Source organism: Diadema antillarum, unplaced genomic scaffold, assembly GCF_040938485.1.
Source record: "Diadema antillarum isolate AM-2024a unplaced genomic scaffold, OU_Dant_1.0 seq00000722_RagTag, whole genome shotgun sequence".
Classification (NCBI taxonomy): domain Eukaryota; kingdom Metazoa; phylum Echinodermata; class Echinoidea; order Diadematoida; family Diadematidae; genus Diadema; species Diadema antillarum.
The window spans coordinates 1-18,853 of record NW_027271625.1 but is presented as its reverse complement, the minus strand read 5'-3'; the positions used below and the strand labels follow the sequence as shown (position 1 = coordinate 18,853).

Here is an 18,853-nt window from a genome sequence, read left to right as displayed (position 1 = left end):
TTCTGTTTTCTATTCCTTTGCATTATCCCTACCCCCTCAAAAAATGAAGAAGAAAAGATTGTCGATAAAAACATAATATGTTCAGTTCAGTTCAGTTCAGTTCAGTTTTTATTTCTGCATTTCAAAATCAATACAAATCAACAAATCATACAAAATACTTACATAGTCATTTACACAGCTAATATTCGTAACGTTTGGATCTTACATACATTTTCTTTTTTTTTTCAAGAACGAGTATCATATATGAAAGGAAGCAATAGGAAATGATAAAAATGAAATGCAGGGGACCATCATCATAAGCTAAGCTTGACGAGGATGATGGCCCCAGTGTAATCGTGTAAAACGATCATCAATATGATCAATATTATCAATAGCCTAAATATCTGCCATATCTTCTGCTATTCACAATTGTTTCATTTCATTTTCATTTCATTTATTTCATTTCCAACAACATTTTCATACGCAAAAAATAACACAACATCAATACAATATCGTAACAAAGAAAAATACGTGAAATTAACAATACTACGCATGAAAAAAAAGCCAGAGAATATTGAATCAAAACTAAAGTTGCAGGAAATGGAGGAGACATGCTAAAAAGCTAAGCTTGTACACTGTTGTATTTTGCAGTCTCCTCGTGGACAAAAAGACTAAATAACATCGAAAGGCAATTGTTACACAAATCCCCATTCAGCGTGAGAAGTACATCCATAATCTGCATAATGTTAAGTGAAAAAAGAAAAGAAAAACAGAACTGATCTTTTGATGTCATTGAAAACTACTCAAACTCAAAGATATTGGCTCTCGACTGTATTATTCTGTAAAGCAAGCTGAAACCGTTACGTAAACTCCTTTTTAATTTCATGTTACGCTCTTAAGGAAAAGGGGACTTTTTTCTCAGTCAGCACGTGAAGTTTGATCAACCGTCACGTCATATATCATGCAGATGTTCTGTTTAATAACGCAATGTTGATTATATTACCGTTTCATTGATATTGCTCATAAATAGAAGTGGAATTGTCTTATTTAAATTTACGTGATACATTGCCATTATGACATCATCGAAATTGCGTCGAAGTTGTTTTATCATTGGTATGAATGAGACCTTGCCAAACTACACGGGGACCGGAAGAAGCTCGGTGAATGAATGGAAAACAATATATATATATATATATATATATATATATACATATTATATAAACATATATATATACATATATATGTATTATATATATATATATATATATATATATATATATATATATATATATATATTTTGCTCTCGACGTAAATATAAAACAAAAACAAAAACGCCGGGTATTCGTCCAATGAAAATCTTTTAGGTGGAATTTGATCTTTGAAGAATCTCCCTCGAAAGGTTTGGGAGTGCGGATGAACAGCTACTCGTGCCTGAGTGCCAAACACGAAAAACACCCTGTGTTTGCACACTTTTCTCTGATTTACTCGTAAAAGCTATTTTCTTGAATTGTTTATGTTTCAGCTTGTCTCGCTGCGGAAAATAGACAGGCGTGACACCCGAGAGCGGTCAGTGATTCCACAGTTACTATCAAACGTTGAGGGCAGCAAAGTACAATCTGCAGCAGTCTCAGAAAAAACAATATCCGAACACACCACTATTCCTCTGTAATTCTTGAAGCGTTCGTGTCCTTCTTAGTGATATTTATTACACACCTAAAAGCTCCCCCCCCCTTTTTTTTCGGACACTCATTGCCTCAATCGCACGTAGAAGCTTAACGCATTTACTTCCGAGAATTGCGAGTCAACCATATTCAATGTTGTTGTTGTAGTTAATCTGTTTCCTTTCAATTCTGCAGAACAAAAGGATGTAGCCCTATTGGCCAAATCACGTACTAAGACCCTTCATACAACGTCTCTCTATAGGCCCCTACCATCTACCCAATCCTCTATAAAAAAAAGAACAAACAAAAGCAACAACAACAACTAAACAGTGCTTCGAAAACACAAAATATGCAAACTCTTTTCATAGGTTTTCGTTGTTTTATAGGCCACATGAGTTTGAGTTTGAGAATTAAGAGTGTCATGAGTGTCATAGCATCAAAATATTATGTCTTTCGTAACATCATCCGTCACTGAGTGATATGTTGACGTTGGATGGGAGTAACAAACAGAGAATTTTTTTTTCAACGAAGTTGGGATTGCGTGAATACTTACGTTGGATCTTCCTCACAGGTTTGGCTAAAGTTCATCGAGGTGAGCTGTTTACGCAAGGTGAGCACAGAACCATCCGTACACGTTTCGCGAGATCTGGTGGCAGACAGTGTGAAGGGATCCATGGGTATAAATGCACAGTAGTGTACAACTGCCGGCCCTGAGTATAATATCATTGACTTTGGGTTCATATGGATTGCATCCAGCGTTTGTCTTCTATCGGTGGGGGCGCTGTGGCATACTGCGGGACAGTGCCGTATATTAAGACTCCCGACTCCCGATTGGAGGACCCGAGTTCGATGGCAACGCTATAGGGTAATAATAATAGTAGGGCCCTCAGGTAGAGCAGTGGCAACACTGAAGAGGCTCCCCGGGGTAAATAAGACATATTATTATTATCATTATTATTAATATTATTATAATTATTATTATTATTATTATTATTATTATTATTATTATTATTATTATTATCATCATCATTATCATCAGCATTATTATTATTACTATCTTTATTATTATTATCATTATTATTATTATTATTATTATTATTATTATTATTATTACTATTTTTATTATTGTCATTATTATCATATCGCCTCTCACCCCCTCCCCCATTCCTTTCAATCGTATCCCCTCAGTTTAGTCATGTCATGTTGATGTGCCTCTGCTGTTTGTTCCATTCTGTCTTAATTATTTTAGTGTTAAGTGTTTGTAATTACAGTAAGTATTTTTGAAGAAACTCTTGAGTAGTTCACAATGTACAAGCATTGCTTTTTAGTGGACCTCTCAGTTTTCTCTAAACCCCTCTATACATAACTTTGTATCATCCGGTGTGTATGCATATCTCTATTAGTTGATCTGTTTATTTTTCGCACACTATAATATGCTTAAGATGATTTACTCTGTGTTGTTGGGAGGAAAATGAGAATGAAAATAAAATAAATGAAATGAAATGAAATTTAAGTTTAAAAAAGAAGCTAGGTGTTGGAGATCAAAATTCATTGATATTGCAAACGACATTAAAAAAAAAATAATGATAATAATAACTATGATAACAATACCGGCCACACTATCCATTACGAAGAATATCTACGTCTACCGAACAGGTAACCACAAACACACTCTATCATATTTAGGTTTATCAATTTCAGTATACATTTTTCTTACTCCAATATCATTGTACATTCTCCCTAGCTTATCATTTTGTTTTAAGTCATATGTCCTCTACCCTATCCTGTATAACCTCCTATCACAGGTTCATTTCTTTATCATTCTGTGTGTACAGACATATACATATGAAGAAGAGATTAATGTCGAAAGCTTATTGAAAGAAAGTCTGACTCCCTGCGATAGCTTGTGTACTCGCCTTTCTCACTTCGTATGTGTGAACAGTATGTACATGAAATAATACATAATGTATATATGAATATATATATATATATATATCATTTCTCATATCTCATATATATATATATATATATATATATATATTCAATGCTCAAAACATGCAATTGCTTTTGCCACGAACGTGATATGTTTGGTATAGTCGTGACAGGAAAGAGTTAGGAGCCAGCGGACGTTACAATCTTTCACCTTTAATATCAATACCGATCTTTCGATTTTTTTTTCAGGTCTTCCTCAGGGCTTTGGAGATCAACATAACAATCAAAATGCAACCTATTTGCAATAAAACTTGAACAGAAACTTCGCACTCATGCGAAAAGCATGCACCACCTTTTCACCCACTCCACATACCCCCAAAACTACACAGATTCACTTCCCAATGCCTCAAGCAAGGTAATCATTTTGCTTGCGTGTAATATGCCGTTCGAGTAATTAAGTTTTGTTGTTTGATACATTTTGAATATTATTGCATTGCGCTGCTGAAGTTATGTGTACTATATTTATGCCATATTGCTGTTTTATTGCTTTTACAACGCATTGCATGTCGATGTATGTCATATTGTTGCTTTTGTTTGTTTTGCTTTCTTTTGTTTTTGCTTTATTGTGTTCAAGATTCTGTCACAAATCTCAAAAACCCTGAAGAAAACCAGTAAAAAGGTGGAAAGCTCTCTCTCTCTCTCTCTCTCTCTCTCTCTCTATATATATATATATATATATATATATATATATATATATATATATATATATTCAAAGATATATAAAGCATCAAACTATATTATGTATCGAACTAAATTTCTGCTCGGAAAAAAATATCATAATATATGCGAGTTAACCCCGATCCGTTCAAGCAAAAGAAGTTTGTAGTTCATCTCGACCCAGCATAATTATAAAGATGTCACGCCCTGCTCAATGAATGCGACTGGCAAGTCAAATCTGAGCCAGGATTACTGCATCACATCAACATGACAGTGCATGGCCCTCCTGGTATTAAATGCTCCAAGTCAGTAGATACAGTGCACTCCCGTTATAACGAACACGGTTATGACGAAATTCCGGTTACAACGAAGTTGAAATTCAGGCTGGACGATTATCCATGCTATGTATTTCCATTGTTTATTTGTTTGGTTATAACGAACTTTCGATATAACGAACGAAAATTGCCGGTCCCGATGACTTCGATATAACGGGAGTCCACTGTAACTAATTACTTACTGGTTGTTCGGAATCGGCAGCGTGAAGTTCGGGATGAGGTAGATCATAACGTTCGTCACTTTATCCGTGTTAAGATTGGGCGCCTCAAGCCTTGCGAACACGCTGCATCACACAAAATAATATTGTACAAAATGAGAGAAACGCGCCTGGATGGGGAAACGTGTCATTACATTGCAGGTCATTGAGAAAAATAGCGCATTGATAGTACCTAACTCTGGTAATTACTCCATCCTTAATCGTAATGGAAGAATATCACAATTCACAATAGACTGATGTCCTGCGTAAGGTATATAACACATAACTATTAATAATAATAATTTATAATAATAATTGCATTTATATGGCGCTTCATACTGACGTTTCTAAGCGCACTTTGCTGCTCATACAAATAGACTAGAAAACACAATAACATTAACAAAATTAACGTTAACAGTAACAAAAGAAGAAGAAAGAAAAGAAAAGAAAAGAAAAATACATGTGATACAATGGTACAATAATTGATAACTGTGTGCGCCTCCAGAAAAAAAAAAATTACAGCTGATTAAACAGGTAAGTTTTAAGAAGAATTTTAAATGATTCGACAGATGAGGCATTCTGAATATAAAGAGGGAGTTTATTCCAAAGAGTGGGAGCAATGGAAGAGAAGGCTCGGTCACCATAACGGGTTTTTTGTACGTGGGGCCATGAAGTAATTGGAGAGAGGACGATGAACGGAGGGGTCTGGCAGAAGAGGAGGAGCGGAGAGAGACTAGGTTTTGAAGATATATGGGTGCAAGATTACGTGTGATTTTGTACGTCAGAAGTAGGATCTTGAAAGTAATACGGGAATGTACTGGAAGCCAATGGAGTGAGCGGAGAACAGGAGATATATGGTCATGTCTCCTACTAAGGGAGACTAATCTAGCGGCTGAATTTTGGATACGTTGGAGAGGGGATATGTGAGAAAGAGGGAGGCCGGCAAGGAGGGAGTTGCAGTAGTCCAGATAGGAGGAGACGAAGGCATGGACGAGCCGCTCAGCTGATGATTGATCAAGCAGACGCCTGATCTTCCCTATTTTGAAAATACCCCATGATGCAGACTTACAAATGTTTGTGATATGGTGTTTAAGAGTTAAGTGTTTGTCCAAAGTAAAGCCAAGGTCTCTAACACAGTCAGAGACCTTAATAATCCCATCCCGAGTAGTTAGATCTGGTAGAGGAACTGTGCTCCTAAACTGTGATGAGAATGGATGAGTTCAGACTTGTCTTCATTCAGACGGAGTCTGTTGGCAGTGGACCAGGCTTTGATGTCGTTGAGACATTCTCTCAGTGAATTAACAGCAGCAATCCTATCGCCAGGTGACATAGTTATGTAAATTTGAGTGTCGTCAGCATACATAGCGTAGTTGACTCCGTGATGACAATTGATGATTCTGGTGAGTGGACCTGTATAGAGGAGAAAAAGAAGGGGGGCCGGCAACGGATCCTTGCGGAACTCCGCAGCTGATAGGACTAGGACGTGACCAGGTCCCATTGATTATCACCCTCTGTGTGCGATCTTGAAGATATGACTTGATCCATTGGATGGCAGTGCCTGTGATGGAATAGTCATCACTAAGTCGTTGTAGTAGCAACGTGTGGTCGAGCGTGTCAAACGCAGCCGAATAGTCAAGAAGAAGAAGAGCAGCCTCATTGCCCTTGTCGACAGCAAGAAGGAGATCGTTGAGCACTTTCAACAAGGCAGTTTCTGTTGAGAGGAGGTTGCGGTATGCTGACTGGTTTGTGGGAAGCAGATGATTACTGTCAACATAAGACATTAACTGTGTAGACACAATCCTTTCAAGAAGCTTACTCACAAATGGCAGATTGGCAATTGGTCGGTAATTGCTCAGGACATCGGGATCTAGGTTCGGTTTCTTCAACAGAGGGGAAATAAGAGATGTCTTGAAAGGTATTGGAACTATACCCGATGACAATGATGTGTTAATGATGTTTTTTAGAACCGGAAGCAGCTCATCAAGGCACTCTTTGAGCAGCCAAGTTGGAAGAGGGTCCAGACTGCAAGATTTTGGTGGAGATAGCATGATGAGACGTCGAAGCTGTTCATCAGTGACTGGATTAAACTCGCTCAGGTTGCAGTTCAAAGAGTTCTCAGGAGCCTGGACGGATAACTCCAAATGGTTCACGTCAGATACAAAGGAAGACACAATATCATCGATTTTCTTCATGAAGAATATACTGAACCTGTGCGCCATTTCTGAATCAGATGAGTGTTCAGGATAGATAGAAGAGTCAGAAGGGGTGGACAGTTTCTTCACGAAGTTGAATAGTCGTTTCGAGTCAGCATTGGCGATCTCTTTTCTCAGGTACTGGGACTTTGCATCAGTAATCAGACTGTAGTACAGCTCACATTCTTGACGATACAGGCCCATGTCAGTCTGCATGCCGGACTTCAACATGCGACGTTCAGCACGACGCCGACGCCTCCTGGCCTCCCTAATCTCATCAGAGAACCAAGGGGCATTGGGTCTAATTGTCACAGTCACGGTTTTAACAGGGGCATGCTTGTCCAACAGATTACTCAGCATGTCATTATACATTGAAATTGCTTCTGTAGGACAAGACGTACACTGGGAAGTCAACAAAGCCTGTTTAATGTCCTGGCGGAAAGAGTTGGTGTCAATATTGCGAAGCTTTCTAAAGCTTACTTTTCTTCTAGGATTTGGTGGGCCTTTAAGATTAATGGCGGAAAGAATGGCGGAGTGATCAGATGGCAAAGATGGCAATACAGTGATATGGGAAATAATATCTTCAGATTTCCTACTAAAGACTAAATCAAGTGTGTGGCCTGCTTGGTGAGTGGCACCCTTAACATGTTGATGAAACCCAAAGGCTTCATTCCAACGGCATTGAGAAAAGACTGAGCGAAACTATCAGCAGAATCATCTACATGTATATTAAAGTCACCAAGAAGAATAGCTGGATGAGCATCAACAGCAGCACTCTCGAGGAGAGTTAAATGGGCATTCGAACAGACAGATAAATCAACAAACCAACTAACATGGTTTCTTCCAGTATTTCCCTCCTCTTAAAAGTCCTCTTAGTGCTCATTCTAATCCTAATCCCTTCTAACAGATGTTCCTTCCTCATCGGGTCATCATCTATGACGTGGCGCATGCGCGTATAGTCTATTCAAACACAGTGATGGCATATAATGCCTGTAGGACTAAAACGTATGTTAAAAACAAGTAAATCCCTACAGCTGACGTAATCGTGAAAAGACAAAGAAAAAACAACAGTAACAACAAAACTACCAACAACAAACAAACAAACAGAATTAAAGTTCGAGCGCTTTGTATGTTGCATTGCATTCTACTTCGGCACTTCCGAGCTCAATTTCATAGAACCTCGTATCGCAAGTCAACGACAAGTCCGTGAGGGCGCTACAATGTAAACTAAATTTTTACCTGCTGAGGTTGAATGCTCCTCCCTTGCGTTGAGCGTTCAACACGATAAATACCTGTCCTTCGGCCTGAGTTGCCAGCTGCAAAAAAAAAAAAAAAAAAAAAAAAAAAGGACGATAATGATGACAACAAAACGTCAACAAAATAAGGTAATGTGAGGAATAAGAAATCATTCTCTTGCCATAAACGATATCAGAAACATAATGTGCAAGATATCGTCAGTGCTTACTTACGTGGTGCAATAATCAATCCTCGCAGGTTTGTTTTCCAGGGGCGGATACAGTTATTCCGTAAAGGGAGGGGGGGGGGGCAAAACATATTTCTCGTGCCACTTTCGGGTTATCCAAGTTTCATCGGATGACAAGCAAAAAAAAAAGTTTCAGCGCAATTTTCTGGTGACACTACAATCAAAAATATATCATTTTTTATTTTTTATTTTATTCTAAGAAAAATCAAAGGCGCCACCTGGATCCGCCACTGTTTCCTGTCAAGCAAAGCAGTATGATCTCCCTCAAATGAACAAATTTTTGAGAATTTGGTGGTTCGTGACACATTCTGTTTCTAATGTAGGCCTATATTATGAACACTGTTATCATATGTTGTTTGACCACCTCACACTATTTGTGTCACTTTTCACGTTTGTTTGTTTTTTCTCTTCGGATGACAAGCGCCTTAAAAATCAAAATAACAACAGCGAGAGAACTCACTCTCTTGGAAGCGCTGCCCCAGAAGGTAGCCATGGTGTGATTTGGGCAGTTCCTGTCTCCCCACTTTGGGCAGGCGGTAAAGTTGAATCCTGCCGAACTCGAGTCGTCTGTCGAGCCGCACCACGTGAGGTTACCCGCCATGTAGCCTGGTAGAGTCTCCTCCAGTACCGTGTGCTCTGACGTCACCTGAGCGACGTCCTGAGGAATGTTGGCGCCTAAAACACCAGACCAGAAAGTTGTCTGCCAGATGTAGAAAAAAACAAAAAACCAAACACACACACACACAAAATAAAACATCTATAATAATAAGAATACAAAAACAGCACATATCATAAAATGAAAAGGAGAACAAAATAGCATTAATGACTAAGAAACCAAGAAACAAATCATGGTCGTTACAAATCATTTTCTGCCTCACTTCACCTGCAAATATCCGAAAAGATTCAAATGCAATGGTGTTATGATATTATGATAAATAGATTGTAATCATGATTATCATTGATGACGATGATACACTGTTGTTCTGTAACATGGCTTTAGTAAATATGTTCTGAGATATCCTCTTAAAAACAAATGAAAGTCTCCAGGAAAATTCTAAATAAAATAAGAAAGCAGTGGAATTACTTTTGCGCGCTTTCACATAACTCGAAATTTAAAAGAGACGAGGAGTTCATTTTCTCACAAATCTCCGATTTGCTAGTATACCAAAGCATAAAGATCTTCAAAACATTGCTAAATCAAAAAGTCATTATAAACATCATGACAAAGTAATTTCACCTTAAGTTTCCGCTCTTAAACTGCTTTAAAAAATGCATACAATAGACTTTGAAGTATACGTTCATACTCGGCCTGCAATCGAGGCGCTGTATAGGCATGTTGATTCCTGTACCCCTGAAAGCTAATGAGGGTCGTGGATGAGAAGGCAACTATCATTATTAGTGAGAAGTGTAGCCTTGTTGGTAGGCTATATAGCTCACTTCCGGCATACGTGCCTATTCGATGTAGTTGATACCACCGTTGGTGTCACATAGCAAGTGGAAGTTGTTGTTTTCATTTAATGTAACCAACAACAACAAAAATAACCGCATAAACGCATCGGTCATGAATGACTTGTAATCATAATGACTTTCATAAAGCGACGAGTCACGTTCCCCATTGTTTGGACGTCCTTCTCGATAAGAATTTCCTGTAATCATATAGACACCTCGCCGTCTGTACTACCCTCAAATAAAATAATTATCATCTTCATGTTATTCATTTTCAAAGCGTAAGCTTCTATTCGAGCGATGCTTGCATCAGCGCATACTCTAGGAAACAGGCATCTCGAACGACAAATTAGTTCGTAAAAAACACTGTGATCATGCATCATTGTTTTACGAGATCTTCCTATTCTTTAATCAATGATCGTGTAGTGTATATATACATGGAAACGTTAATGAAATCAGTCTTGATGAGAGCTATATAATTTCAGTCTATGACAGTATCTCTATGTTTCCTTTCTGTTTTAGTGTATGTCATTCTAGTTCTATTCATCCCACTATACCGGGTGTCCCAAGAAAAGCGGAACGGTGAATTTTAAGTACCTTGCGGTCTAAAAGTTATATATCTTTTGACATCATTAGAAAGAGCATCTTCCGCAGAAGACTATGATACCAAAATCATTAAATTTGGTTCAGTACTTTTTAGTCTACGCCAATTTCTGAAAATGCAGTCATTGTCAAATTTCGCCGGATTTTTGCGACTTATGAGATAATAATTTGAGCGCGACACGCGATCCATACGGTGAACATTGTGTAAGCTCGGTGATCCATGTCAACAAAAGATACAGCTTTCACATTGGGCACGGGCCAGGAAAAAAAAAACAGTGTGTGTGTGTGTGTGTGTGTGTGTGTGTGTGTGTGTGCGCGCGCCCAATATGAAAGCGTTATCTTTTGTTGACATGGATCACCGAGCTTACACAATTCACCGTATGGAACGCGTTTCGCACCCAAATTATTATCTCATAAGTCGCAAAAAATTGAAAATGACTGCATTTACAGAAATTGGCGTAGAATAAAAAGTACAGAACCAAATTTAATGATTTTGGTATCGTGGTCTTCTGCGGAAGATGCTCTTTCTAATGATGTCAAAAAGTATATCACTTTTAGAACGCAAGGTACTGAAAATCCACCGTTCCGCTTTTTTGGGGACACCCGAGATCATGTAATCAAGCAGCCGTCATATAGCAGGGAAATCGAAGTCGAATTTACATGTGGATTGAATGCATGCAGCAATATCATAACACGTCCGCGAAGTTTGAGGAATTTCGGACAACCGTCGAAACTTATGAACTTTTAAAGATTCGTTGAAGCCATCACTGGATGAGGAGACTACTAAAAAAAAAATTCGTGGAGCTAACAATAGATACAACTATATAAAGAGATTAAGAGGAAATCCACAACATTTATTTTTTTTAATGAAAGACACAGTTCGTTCCCTCGACTTGCGCCTGATGGACAAAATTGCCCTACATCGACGTAAACATTCGACTTGTTACTGACACATGTTGAGGGCAATATTATTCCTCCTGCCTACTGAAAAAGGTATGATTATTATGCTCATTTACTTTGCCAGGAATATGAAAAAAGTTGATATTTTCCTAATGTTTTCCTTATGTTGTTTCTATACATGACGTCACAGAGTGTTGTAGGCTTCTCCATAGCAATGAATTAGAATTTTACAGTTTTTTTTAACAGATTGTTCGTACTTCCTCAAACTTCGCTGGTGTGTTCTACTAATATTTCTATATTCCCCTTAATCGCATACACAATTGGTTTTCATGCTCCTTTTATATTGGTGACCGAATGCACATTTATAACGGAAATTGTTTCGGGTCTCATCCGGTAACTGTATATATTATGGAGATTGAGAATGTTTACAGCTAAACAAAGGAAACGAAACGGAAATATATCATATCGTGTCATACCTATCACTTTCGTTTTAAGAGCATACCTTCTTAAGACATGTAATAAATTCACTCGGTTTTATATACTTGCCATTTGTAAAACCAAATAGCCCAATTATCACGACGAATTTATGATAAAATACAAATTATGCTTCAAACGGATGATCTTAATATCACTGGATAATAAGGGGCAAATTATAGCAAAGTTTCACTCGTTTTTCTATGGATATCAAATCTCTAAGAAGACTGTCACTTTTGTTTTGTTTTGTTTTGTTTTATTTTGTTTTGTTTTGTTTCGTTTTGTTTTAATCTTAGAAGTTTATCAGAGTGGGACAAAAAATCGTGAAAGTGACGACATTTTAATCCTTTTTATACAGTTTTATAAAACAGTGGTATTGGTTTAAAGCATTCTATGCAAAGTCGATAAGATGACAATATTCGTCATATGCGATATCTTTCATCGACCTTTGATTCTATACCTTAAAGGAAACCAAAACCCAAAGAGCAATTTGGATCGAGTGAAAGCAGCAACATTATTAGAACACACCAGTGAAAGTTTGAGGGTGATCGAACAATCGATGCCAAAGTTATGAATTTTTTATAGTTTTGGTGTTGCAATGACTGGGTAAGGGGACAACTAGAGTTCATGACGTCATGTGTGGACAACGACATAGAGAAAATATGAGGAGAATCCCACAAAAATTCATTTATCATGAAAATTACACATTCCATCAACTTGTTACTGACATTATGTTAAGTTTAATATCATTCCCCCAGCTTTCTGACAGATTAGTCAAGTGCTCTTTCATTACGCTTGAAAAGTGAAATTTGTTGAATTTTCTTTATATTTTCTTTATATTGTTGTCCACACATGATGTCATAAACTGAAGTAGTCTACTTATCCAGTGGGTACAACACCAAAACTGTAAAAATTCATAACTTTTGCATTTTTCTCAAACTTTCACTGATGTGTTTTACTAATGTTGCTGCTTTCACTCAATCCACATTTCGATGAAAGACTCAACATCGAGCAAGTCCTTATCCTCAGAAGTCATCGTTACTAATTATTGATCTATAATACCAAGACTTCACGCAAAAGATGCACATAATTACTTCCAGAGCATAATTTCAAAAACTTATTTTTAGTGAAGATTTCTCTGGAAGTCACTTGGCGACGGGTAAGGTACTATGACATCGATACTTCATCTGATTTTGCATACGTGGTTGGCGTCAACATCACTATTTCGGAAAAAAAAAACAACGTGTGAAAGTTTAAACTAAATCCTACAGGCCTTGTCTCTTTTAGTTTCCTACTTTATCGAAACTTCAATCACGATGTTCGTTTGATTTTATTAAATCTATTTATTCAATTAAACTTGAATATGTAGTGACACTGCACTTTAAAACCCGTCAGCCATGCAGACCTGCTCCCAGCAAGACTTATCCTGTCCACACCGAATATCAAGGAAGTCGGAAACATGGCTACGTATCAACTCTATATTACATGCTAAACACAAACTCCACTAACCGCATACAGTTGCAAACTTTCGTTTTCAATTTCGTTCGGACGTGTGAAAATATGAAAGCGACCTAAATGATTTTAGCAGATTTTTTTTGAAAAGTATTGCTTGTTAATTGCCCCCCGTATCAAATTTATCAAAATTTCACTGCTCTGATATGACCTTGCACTGTTAGAGTCAACTTTGAGATAGAATTGACTCTTTATCTTACAGGGTCGAAATTATTCATTCTCAAATATCAACTGTCACTATTTCTTTTGCGGTTGTTATTCAATGCCAAAGTGAGCTCAATCAAACATTAGATCATGTCTCAGTCTCTACTGTGTGAGACACATTATTCGTACACTCCTTTCACTTCGATCTAACCCAGCACAATCTAATACGGCGTCATTTCATGTTGCCTGTACAAGAGGAAGAAATGTTAAAAGATTGAAGTTAACATTATAACATGACATCCAAAGTATGCTTTGCTTCATACATTACACGGCGTCAAACGTTGGCTCGTTGTACACCGACCTAAATTTTCAGCTGACTTGTATATGAGAGAGACAGAAGGTATAGATATGATTATGCCTTTCTGTTGCCATAGCAGCTTTGATTAAGCAAGTTGTTTATAAAAACAAGACCATAATACGGCAGTGCCTCAGTCACTTTCTTTTTGAGACTCTTTAATTGTGCCTCATGCTTGCAGCCTGAGACATCTAGTCATCTTGTCCACGACGAGGATGTACGAAGCAACGGCGTAGCCAGGATTTCATCTTAGGGGGGGGGGGGGGGGGCGGTTAGTCTGCGAGGGAGCGAAGCGACCGAGCCCGAGCGAGCGGAGCGAGCGAGGGGGGGGGGGGGGGGAGGGTGTGGGAGGGGGGTGTCCCCCCTCCGACGGTAAGAACTTTTTGCATTTGGATGTTGTAAATGGTGCAATTTGATGCATGTTTTTGCGCGTTTTATCGACGTGAAACAGTCCCACTTGTTTATGATAGCAGTTTATTTTGATGTAGATTATTATTGAACAATTTGCCTATAAAATGGTATAATTTAGATGCACTTCTAGTATTAATTCTTTTCACTGAATATTATGAACGCGACTGAACCCGAGCGAGCGGAGCGAGCGAGGGGGTAGGGGAGGGTGTGGGAGGGAGGTGTCCCCCTCCCACAATAAGAACTTTTTGCATTTTGATGTTGCAAATGGTGCAATTTGATGCATGTTTTTGCGCGTTTTATCGACGTGAAACAGTCCCACTTGTTTATGGTAGCAGTTTATTTTGATGTAGATTATTATTGAATAATTTGCCTATAAAATGGTATAATTTAGATACACTTCTAGTATTAATTCTTTTCACTGAATATTATGAACGCGACTTAACCCGAGCGAGCGGAGCGAGCGAGGGGGTAGGGGAGGGTGTGTCCCCCCTCCCACAGTAAGAACTTTTTGCATTTTGATGTTGCAAATAGTGCAATTTGATGCATGTTTTTGCGCGTTTTATCGACGTGAAACAGTCCCACTTGTTTAAGGTAGCAGTATATTTTAGTGTAGATTATTATTGAACAATTCGCCTATAAAATGGTATAATCTGAATACATTTCTTGTATTAATTCTGTTCACTGAATATCATGAACGCGACTGAACCCGAGCGAGCGGAGCGAGCGAGGGGGGAGGGGAGGGTGTGGGAGGGGGGTGTCCCCCTCCCACGGTAAGAACTTTTTGCATTTTGATGTTGCAAATGGTGCAATTTGATGCATGTTTTTGCGCGTTTTATCGACGTGAAACAGTCCCACTTGTTTAAGGTAGCAGTATATTTTAGTGTAGATTATTATTGAACAATTTGCCTATAAAATGGTATAATTCAAATACACTTCTTGTATTAATTCTTTTCACTGAATATCATGAACGCGACTGAACCCGAGCGAGCGGAGCGAGCGAGGGGGTAGGGGAGGGTGTGGGAGGGGGGTGTCGCCCCTCCCACGTGAGAATGTTTTGCATTTTGATGTTGCAAATGGTGCAATTTGATGCATGTTTTTGCGTGTTTTAACGAGTTGAAACAGTCCCACTTGTTTAAGGTTGAAGTATATTTTAGTGTAGATTATTATTGAACAATTGCCTATAAAATGGTATGATTTAAATACACTAGTCTGAATATCATGAACGCTGTCTGTTCAGCAATCAAACAGAAAAAGCATGCACACGAGGGTGTAGCTAGGGGCATATCCCCTCCCACACGAAGGTGATTTTGCGTTTTCAGACCTGAAATTCAGCGATCTGGTGCAAATTTTTGGTGCAACACTTTTTCATCGAAGTGTTAAAATCACGGAATTTAGCTCTTATTCCGAATGTGCACCATCTGTGCGTATGTATAAAGTCTAGTGAGGTAGAGCTTAGGGGAAGGGGGATTCCCCCTCCCGCTCGCGGAACTTTTGCGTTTTTAGAATTGAAATAAAGCGATCTGGGTATAGCCACAATGTACTTCTTTGCATGGCGGGGGGGGGGGGGGGGAGCAGGGAGAAGGCGTGGGCGAGTGTTATCTCCACCCTTCCCTTCCGATGGAGCTTTTATCTCTTTAAGGTTGAAATTGAGATATCTCGTATACGCATATTTGATGGAATCAACATTTGGGAAATCACCAAAAAAAAAAAAACTGATGGGGGGGGGGGGGGCTGAGGGAGGAAAGGGTCGATTAAAAGGGGAAATTCCCCTTATACATGAGGGAACCTTCAGTTTTCGGAATATAAGTGATAAGTCTTGTGCACTCAGAATTATTCAGAATTTTTTGTAAATCTAAAAAGTGTACTTAGCTAGGGAAAGAGGCACAGAGGAGGAGGGTTTGGGAGGGGGATACCCCCTCCCAAGCACGAGAGATTTTGCATATTTTGAATGGAAATTCAACGATCTGGTGCACACTTTGAGTGAAATATTAAAAAAAAAAATCTTATTTGATGAAAGGTTGCAAAGGAGACCCGCTTCATGTGCGTGCATACAGTATACACGCATTTTTTTTCCGCCTCCCAAATCCCCGGTCCAAATCTTAGGGGGGCGACCGCCCCCATCGCCCCCCCCCCCCCCCCCTGGCTACGCCAGTGGTACGAAGGCGCCTTTATCTAAACTCACTATGGCGCCTAGATATATGTTTGCACGATGTAAGAAGTTGTCTTGTTATCCTCTGATCATAAACAAAGCGCCCTTAAGGGTTTTGAGAAGTCGTCGTTTCGTCTCTAATAGGCGAGATTCAACGGAGGCCACAAGACCGACACCCGCGAGCCATACAGCCCAAGAGTTTGACACTGAAAAGAGGTCCATGAGTCATACAGTCCATGAGTTCGACACTAGACAAATAAAGCCCATGAGTTCGACACTAGGTAAAAACAGCCCACGAGTTCGACAGATACAACACCGGGCTTATAATGTGTCGGTCTCGTGGGCCTTGTTAGCTTAGTGTCGAACTCATGGGCTGTATGACTCGTGAGCTGTATAACTCATGGGCTGTATGATTTGTGAGCTGTATGACTCGTGAGTGTCGGACTCGTGACGTGCACCTGTAACAAGTTGTCTTTTTATCCTCTGATCTAAACAAAGCTCCTAAAGTCATCTTTTGTCTACAATAGGCGAGTTTCCACAACTCGCCATGCGCTCGTCCTATATAGACCGAAGTCTATAATACTGCGTGAATGCTGCCAGCCATCAGAATTGTATCTTGTCATCTAGATTCCTTGACTCACTTTGCCTCTCCTTGTTCGAGGAGGAGCCATGTTAAGGAACGCGTCGAAAGCATCAGGCGGTGTTGCACATGGGTCCACGCTTCGGATGGCACTCATGAACGAGTTCACGATGGGCTCACATTTCAAGTTACGGCTGGGGAGTGACCAGAAGGAGAAGAAAAAGATGATGATGAATATGATGATGATGAAGAAGAAGAAGAAGAAGAAGGAGAAGAAGAAGAAGAAGAAGAAGAAGAAGAAGAAGAAGAAGAAGAAGGAGAAAGAGAAGGAGGAGGAGGAGGAGGAGGAGGAGGAGAAGGAGGAGGAAAAAGAAGGTCCACATGACTGGGATTCAGTACACATATCTGTTGTTTCTTCATTCATAAAAAAGGAGAGAGACTAAAATCAGTTCAGGTGAATACAAACCCTCTTTTATAGATTTGATTTCACTTTGATATAAGGTTTTTCTTCTCCTTTGTTGCCAAGCTTGACATGAAGATTACGATAACTTGACAATGGTGACAATGATATAATTAACAATGATAATGATGCTAAAACTTTACTATTACTTCTGCTACTATTGAGAATAACGACAACCTTCAGTTGGCAACCACTTGCTCAGATTTCTGAGTTTTGCTCTCTCTATTTTGTTCCTTGAGAATTATATTCATCAAACTATTTATTGACCTATTCATTCTTACTGATAATAGGTTTGGTATTTAGTGCCTGTACAATGGAAACAGTTGCCATGCACATGTTAAGTTTCAGCATATATTATGTTGCTGGTGTTTGACGCAAAGAAATTTGAGGTGAAGCCCTCTAAAGTCATGGTTTTAATTTTTTTCGATTTTCTTCTTTTTTTTAAGCCAAGCTTGTGTGTGCTTGGGGTGGGGGTGGGAGGGGTTGCTGCAGGCCCTCCTGTTCCGCGACCTCTTAGAATCCATCCCAATAGGTATTTTTATTTGTGTGACTTCAAAAGTGCTGCGACAGAACCTTCATTTCACAAGCATGTCTTCATTCATGTTCGTGTTATGTATTATGTATAATGCAGATAAAATGAATCCACTTTGTATCATCTTAAACTTCCCTCTGTTATGGTGGGGTAAAAAAAGAAACCCCGAAGTGCCTAACTTACTAATATGGTAGGCATGGCTCTCCCCGGAGACATTCTTTGTACTCTTGGCATCGTCCGAAGAGGATACCCGTGATGTTAGGCGTGGTCCCTGCAGTGAGTTCGACACTCGGATTGGCAACGGTCATCCCCAGCGAACGACGACCAAGAAAAGAGCGAAAAGGGGGCGAAGACCTCTTCATCATTCTCAAGTGTCCAAGTAATGGCGCTGTTGTGGTTTTATCTGAAAGACGCATAAATTACTATTATTGTTTCGTTACTCAGTGTACTGCTATAATTTTTGTGCATCGCACTTACCAACATATCTCATCTGCAGATCTTTCCCCCCCCCCATCCTTGACTGTCGATGAACCATAATAATGTATCAATAAGTGAGGTAGTTTACAGCGACTAATTCTTTTGATGTCATTCTAATTGATATTATATATATAATAACTTTTAATAGATATAATTGTTATCTATATACATATATGTACATACATATTCATGAACCCTGAAGTCCCATGAATCTATTGCACGTATGGAAAGTAGAATAGATAAATCTAGTAGAGTAGACTAATCACCACTTGCCTTGGTCCGATTTCTAATGGTCAAGTGGTCTATAGATCTAC

The 18,853-nt window shown here is 38.9% G+C and overlaps 1 protein-coding gene across 1 annotated transcript; it reads right to left on the bottom strand.

Annotated features, from left to right (window-relative positions):
• Positions 1–1,400: 1,400 nt before the first annotated feature.
• LOC139738115 (ADP-ribosyl cyclase/cyclic ADP-ribose hydrolase 2-like) lies at positions 1,401–18,370 on the bottom strand. The gene is made up of 7 exons (XM_071648778.1): positions 18,246–18,370; positions 17,132–17,264; positions 8,957–9,196; positions 8,253–8,329; positions 4,807–4,908; positions 2,194–2,286; positions 1,401–1,410 (listed from the first exon to the last, which is right to left on the bottom strand). The coding sequence occupies exons 1-7, from the start codon at positions 18,368–18,370 to the stop codon at positions 1,401–1,403; spliced, it is 780 nt and encodes a 259-aa protein (XP_071504879.1).
• Positions 18,371–18,853: the final 483 nt, after the last annotated feature.

Coding starts and splice junctions, on each gene's coding strand:
- LOC139738115 (XM_071648778.1), bottom strand. CDS start 18,370: ATGACCGTTGCCAATCCGAGTGTCGAACTCACTGCAGGGACCACGCCT. Junction 17,265..18,245: donor GAGCCATGCCTACCATATTA/GTAAGTTAGGCA, acceptor GTCACTCCCCAG/CCGTAACTTGAAATGTGAGC. Junction 9,197..17,131: donor CTCGAACAAGGAGAGGCAAA/GTGAGTCAAGGA, acceptor TACATCTGGCAG/ACAACTTTCTGGTCTGGTGT.